General features: G+C 36.3%; 2 protein-coding genes across 2 annotated transcripts; both read right to left on the bottom strand.

Moving 5' to 3' along the window:
- Positions 1-2,299: 2,299 nt before the first annotated feature.
- LOC136252851 (fibroleukin-like) lies at positions 2,300-3,097 on the bottom strand. Its single transcript, XM_066045427.1, has one exon. It carries the CDS (start codon positions 3,095-3,097, stop codon positions 2,300-2,302), a length of 798 nt encoding a protein of 265 aa, XP_065901499.1.
- Positions 3,098-4,250: 1,153 nt separating this feature from the next.
- LOC136252850 (fibroleukin-like) lies at positions 4,251-4,982 on the bottom strand. Its single transcript, XM_066045426.1, has one exon. The coding sequence runs from the start codon at positions 4,980-4,982 to the stop codon at positions 4,251-4,253; it is 732 nt and encodes a 243-aa protein (XP_065901498.1).
- Positions 4,983-7,541: the final 2,559 nt, after the last annotated feature.

Below are 7,541 nucleotides of genomic sequence, written 5' to 3'. Positions count from 1 at the left end.
TTCTCCAGTCAGGTATCCAAATCCATCTTCATATTCTCTCCAGTTCCTATTAAAGCTTACTGAGCTACCATTTCTATTTCTTTGTATCACAATCCATCCTCCATCACCAGTGGTCATGTCACAGTAGACATTAACAGTACCAAATGTTCCCATACTCATCTTGTACACCCAGATGGTACTCTAGCAGGTGGGTAAGCTCTGAGATCACAACAGTTCTTGATTGCTGCGATGTTTAGATCAGCATTTACCATGACCAGTACTAGCATCACTGTCAGCATTAGTACAACCAAATTCATAAACTTCATAGCTTCAAATATATGTCATACATTTAAAAAATAAAATAATGGACTGGTAGTTCACATTTTAAGTACTGTATGCATGTAGCATTGTTTATGGACTAGTTTAGTATTCCAAAAAAATGTACGTAGGTTGAATGAACTGCAATTACATTCAAATAATACATTGGTTATTTTCAATGCACACACCCAAGTATCATGACTACATAGGTGTGACATCAACGTAACACGATACATTACCACCATCATACCAACTATTGATATAGTTTAATTGATAATTACAATTTGTAGCTTCATAAGTCTTGAAAACATCAATACTAACACGGTATACCCATATATGCTTTACAAGTGTCATGCAGGTGTAGTGTGTAGTCAATAATGATGACTGGAAATTAGAACATCTGCCAAGGCAGCAAAAATTCGTGAGGTGAGTGATACAAGCAAATACATTGACATTCCTACTCATGTAAAAATATGCATAGTTTTTTGTTATTTATTGTGGATTGCATTGGATCATTAACCAGGTGGTTAAAACTACAAGATCAAAAAGTCATCACTTGCCAGTTCATACCATTTCCCTTTCTGTGGTAGAAAAACAAACCATCTAATTCTGTGATGCTGTAGTTGATAGCATGTAAAACACACTTAATAGGCAATATACTTAGCTACCTGAAACAGTAAAGACTGTTGCTCTATCAATTTCCTATGTTGCCTACTACATCTTTTACACACTGCATACACTAAATGTGCATAGTGTACATAAACACAATTCATCCACTGTGAACACACATGCACATGCATGCCTGAACACACACAAAACTCTACCTAAAGCCAGTGCATATGTACAGCGGCTCTATATGTATCACAAACCCATAGAAATGCATGGATCGAAAACAGACTCAGTAGCAGCCTGTATTACAGCAATTGTGTCATCCTCTTTATATTTCCAAGGGCACAATGCAAATATTATACCATAGTCCACTTGCCTACAGAGCACTAATCACATTACACAGATCAACTGCTAGAGTCCACTGAACACCTCTGCCAAACTCTGATAGGTGAAAGTATAGCTTGCACACATACACACTACACATTACAGACATGCACACACTAGAGACACACATACACACTACATCCAACATACCATACACATACACACGCAACATGCACAACACACAGAAAACACACACAATGTAGCCCTCACATTGACTCAAAAATACATATATTGTTCAAACTAATGTTGTTTTTAGATATAGAAACTGAAATGTCAATACTTCAATGCAGTCATAAAAGTACAATTGCATATTAATTGCTGATGACATACATCTACAGTAGCTGGTACTTTGGTAAATTCCCTATGCACAAATATATATCTACGGAGAGAGGATTCAACAAGGTTATAATTTGTAGTTAAGATTCACCAGTATACCGCAGCTGCTGCTACAGATAATAAATACATACCAAAATGAAATGATGATATTGGACAAAGACAGACCTCCATTAATTTTGTTCTTCAACTCTTCACCTACTGTGAATACACATGTTACATGCTTGTACCACTATTAAAAAAACAACAACAACAACAACAACAACAACAATAAAATGGACACAGGAACAATGCTGCACTTCAGTCAAATAATCATTATGTTAGTGCTATAGTAAATATATACCAGCTACAATGTACTTATAATGTATATACCTCTACTCATTAGTCAATTGAATTGCTGCCATTGTTGTATATATGCATTTAGTAGCCAAGTGAAATATATTCATAGATTAGAAATATCAGCAAGTATGTATCAATATTGAAAGCTAAACATACAGAAAGAAAATGCTAAAATGCACCCTACATACTATTATTCTGTAAAGCATAAAAATTTTTATGCTTCTGTTTTTGGATGGAAAGAGATATACGTATGCAGTATATTATGTCTTGTGAAAAAGTTTCATGCTATGCATGAATGAGTGTGACAAGCAGTAACACTTGGTATAAAGTATATCAGCTATTCTATGATACAGTCTTTTTGGCGTATCTTGATCTCAATGTGAGTTGCGATATGGGGGTAATTGTAGCGAGGAGGTTGGATGTTAGGGTTGATATCATGACAGCTGTGGAACCACCATCCACTCTTCCAGTATATGGCACAATTGTCATCATTCCACAAGTCATTGTCATTGTCCAGAGTTGTAAACATTGTACAGTTTGGTGGCTCATTTCCTGTTGTGAAATAGTCACCATCTCCGCTAATGTACCCTTTAACTGTCAATTTGTATTTCTCAATGGCACTAGCCACCTTGAACTGGTTGTAGTGGATGTAAGACACAATTCCACCTTCTTTTTTGAAATCAACTCTCATTTCCCATTGGCTACTTTGTGTTAATGAATGCATTGCTTTAAGTCCGTACCAAAATTCTGTACCAAGGTCCCCAAATCCATCTTCATATTCTCTCCAGTTCTTAATAAAGCTAACAGCACCATTTTTCCTATTTCTTTGTATCACAGTCCATCCTCCATCAGCAGTGGTCATGTCACAGTAGACATTAGCACTACCAAATGTTCCCATACTCATCTTGTACACTCCAGATGGTACTCTAGCAGGTGGGTAGATCCTGAGGTCACAGCAGCTCTTGATCGGGACAATGGATGGATTAGTAGTGTAGTGATTGGGTAACTCATCATCACCATTGACCAGTAGCAGTGACAATGTCAGCAAGGCAAGTTCTAAAATCTTGTTCATTGCTTTGTACATATAACCGCTAGCAACCGAAGCTTCGAAACTCGACGGATTGACAGTTCGCATAAATTCTAAACACTGAACCTGTGTAGCAATTTTTATAGATAATTTCATTTGCCATATATAGGCAATTTTGATTAATAGAGTGTAATTAAATTCCTATATGTAGCTTAGGTGTAATGGATATGCACACACACTTCCAAAAATGTCACCAGGGTGTGATGTATCCACTTACATCATGACCATATGAATATCTGTAACAACCACCAGAAATTAATTGAGCGTATACATGTAGGTCAACATTTGGTGGAACTAGAAAACTGTAAACCGATGATTAATCATGGTATAGGACCTGTTTGTGTGTTTGTATGGTTTATTCCCTGAGTAGAAAAATACCTGTATATGCCCATTCATAAATTCAGTATACATGTACGTAGATATAGATTCACTACTGAGCACTGAAAAAGAGAACAGCTATTGATTTTAAAACATCCTTAACAGCACAATGGAGATTGTGGGGCCAGCATCACAGTTGGTGTGGGATATTACCACAGAAAAGTCCCTACCAATTTGGGGTGAAATAAAAATTATAGTGGTTTGTACATATGCATCCGCTGGAGTGAGTCAATATTCTTGAGTTTTGATAACCTTAATTAAGACTACACGGGTGTGTTTGTTTGGATCTTGTTTGTGGGCTACTAATTAAGGTAAACTTAATTTGGGTGTATGCAGAAATAGACTAAAAATACCCCAGGATGCATATACACCTGTATCTCCATGTAAGGCATATTAAACTACATTGTTACACTTAAGAGTAGTTTTGCATGGCATTGCAAAAGATTTGTAATGTAACAGTGACTAAAATTATGTGGTGCAGCTTTGCACTGTACTAAGGCAAAGGTAAATTCTACACAATTATGTGAATTTGCATTGAGGAATTTGTCATTGGCATAGTGGGGTTATTGTGTATATGTTGAAGCCATTTTCATGTGAAAATATTATCAAAAAGTAAGATCCAGACTGTAAAATTTTGAATATAATACTGTTACAGTATCAAAAAGCAAAATATGTACTTGTATAAATAATGTGGACTTGAGAGTTTCAGTCTTGTAGCTTTTGTTACTAGCATTCAGCTGTGCAAGAGAACTATTGTTACAGTATCAATGTGTACAGTAATGTGATGTGCAGATAATGTAAAGCAGACAGAGTCCTACTTGTATTAACAAATAATGCAATCTTTAGGACGTATCTTGATGTCAATCATAAGTGCAACACGGGGGTGATTGTAGTAGGGTGGCTGCAAATTTGGATTGATGTTAAAACAGCTATCAAACCACCATCCACTCTTAAACCTTATGGCACAGTTGCTGTTCCAAGCATCATTATCATTATCCAGAGTAGTAAACATTCTGCTATTAGCAGGCTCACTTCCCCCAGTAAAGTAGTCACCATCTCCATCAGTGTACTCTTTAACCGTCAGTTTATACCTCTCACTAGCACATCCCACCTTGAACTGATCATAGTGGATGTAAGCCAAAGATCCATCTTTCTTTTTAAAATCTACTCTCATTTCCCATTGGCCAGTTTGTGTTAAAGCATGCATTAGTTTAAGTCCATACCAAAATTCTGTAGTAAGGTCTCCGAATCCATCTTCATATTCTCTCCAGTTCCTATTGAAGCTTGCAAAGCTACCATTTCTATTTCTTTGTATCACAATCCATCCTCCATCAGCAGTGGTCATGTCACAGTAGACATTAGCACTACCAAATGTTCCCATACTCATCTTGTACACTCCAGATGGTACTCTAGCAGGTACATAGATCCTGAGGTCACAACAGCTCTTGATCAGGACAATGGATGGATTAGTAGTGTAGTGATTGGGTAGCCCATCATCACCATTGACCAGTAGCAACGGCAGTATCACTGTGACAAGTTGCAGAACAGTTTTCATGGCTGACACTGGCTATAATTTCACTGCATAGAACAATACTACTTTAGCCGCTACTGCTGGGACAAACTAACAATCTGCTCAAGGGTATACCTTTTATACCTTCATGGTTGTTGTATGTATACAATGATTTTGAAGGGTGGATGTTTGTTAAGTGAGTTACTGTACAACCCTACTGATTGCAGTGTATGCTTGGTACCAAAAATTAGAAACCTCACATGATAAGTTAGTACATCATTTTTGCATACCAATTGATACAAATTATGTACCCAAGCAAGCATTGTTGTTGTGCATGCACCAGAGGCTGCAGTGTATTCCATGAAAATGTTATGATTTTGAAGTACATACTGCATACGTACATGTGTTCTCAGAGATAACCAAATGTTTGATATCATGCATACAGTGAGTGTTCAAGTTATACAGAATAATTTACTTATATTCAGCAAGATTTACTAATACATTTGCAACACACACCCACAATGTGTGATTACTCAGTATATTTGGAAAAGCTACATACGATGAAACAGTGGTGACAGAGACCAGCAAAAGGAGTGGTATAGAAGCCATGTATTTTGCTGTCAGCAGGATACAACTACTAGACACCACTAATACATATATAGAAGACCACACACACAATTACGCTATTGATAATTATACACAGGATGATTGCACAAGTGCTGATGCTACAGTAAAACTGATAATATGGATGCACTGGGAGTATGTAGCTACATACTGTATTAATTGTGTACCACATCGAACTTTCTTACGTGCACCACATGTCATGATGTACAGTACTATTATTATAACTGGCAATAAAATTTGTCACATAAGATGTGCGCCACAAACTTGCATATAAAATTACAATTGTCAAGAGTCCACAATATATCATTTAGTTTACATAAACAACTCACATGAAAATGTAACTTCACAAGTGTTGCGTCCGTGTACAGGAAGGCATAAACTTTAACATTACAATGAATCACTACACTAAACAGTGTCGTGGCACTGAGGTGCATACCCCAATTGGGACCCATGAGAAAGCTAAAGTCTGTAAAAGTAGCAGCAAGTCAAATTTTTAATAATGAAATGCATGCAGCTAGGATGGCTCAGATTATCACACTTGAAATTTCATGCATGTGATTGTGATGAACAGCAGCTCTCATGGAAATGTAATGAGAGTAAAATAGATACTAATAATTAGGGTTAGTGTATGTATGTATACAAATTAGGCTTTTAATTTTAACCAGGTTTAATTGTTCGTTTAAGTGAGTTACTGTACTGGCATGGCTGCCCCTTCAATTAGATATTATACTACACTAATTAAAATACACTGCACGATTGCAGTGCTTGCCTAGTAACAAAAAATTAGAAACCATACATGCATACACATTTTTATATTTTCTATTAAGACTTTACAACACAAGTGCTGAAGGTCTGTAGGTCCTACAGCCTGTTTAAAGTTGTTATATAAAGTATGTTTGAATAGGTGCACGAAGTAGTCAAAATCCATGATTGGACCTGATAAGTTAGCACATCTTTGTTTCCTTATTTTGACTTAATTATGTACACAAGCCAGTGTGCAAACAGCCAGAGGCTGCAATATTAATCTGCATTCCCAGAGCTGATATATATATTATAGTGATAGACGCAGTGCTCAATATCATACATAAGTATGCATTGCTCTACAAGAATCATTTTGTATGTCTTCAGATACCGTGATCCACCACTTGTATACAGAGAAAATTAATAGCCTAACACTAGGCCTGAGTCAAATATGCTCAAAGTTTTTCCCAAAATACTTTCAGGAATTTCCCACTTATTATGCTCTTTCAATGGTCCAATTATGCTTACATTATACTCCTAGATTAGCAGCATTCCTAACTATTATCTTGGAACATTTCAATCAGTGAATGTTCCATTGTAGTATTTCACTACAAGTGACCATTCCATTAGAGATTATTGATCCTAGGAGCTGTGTACAATGTAGTTGAGTGCTCTACTGCAGTTTGTAGTTTCTATTGACTGCTCTATTAGGGAGTATCAGCATAATTTTTATTTTCATGGAATTAAGTTCCATAGTTTGAAATATCCACCTAATATGCTAGCATTATGCTGACATAGTATTATGCATTAATTTATGATGCTGGCATAATTGATGCAGGCCTACCTCTATGAGTCTTAAATTTTTCTGGTGGTATAGGTATGTCCTCAGCTCACTCAAAATGCCATTCAGATCTGGTGTGTGCTCCAAACTAATAACTGTTATTTTTATTGCCAAACTTGCTTTCTCTTCACTTGCTCCACCACTTCTGGTTACGTTGACTTGATCACTGACTTCAAATGGCTCTAGTGTAGATACTCATACTGTAGGTGTGCAGCATACTAAGTAAGATGTTAAACAAGCAGCCAATGCAATACATGGATGTAGGATGCACAGTTTATGTTTACAGTTCTCACAATACTACACTGTAAAAAAATATTAGTGAATTTCACTACTAATTTCTGCCGCAATATTCACTATTATATTTTGTGTAATAAAGTTCACTACTTTTGTAGTGATCC

The sequence above is a fragment of the Dysidea avara genome, chromosome 4, assembly GCF_963678975.1.
Source record: "Dysidea avara chromosome 4, odDysAvar1.4, whole genome shotgun sequence".
NCBI classification, from domain to species: Eukaryota; Metazoa; Porifera; class Demospongiae; order Dictyoceratida; family Dysideidae; genus Dysidea; species Dysidea avara.
Note: the sequence above shows the minus strand (reverse complement) of the source record. Positions and strands in the feature narration are given on the sequence as shown.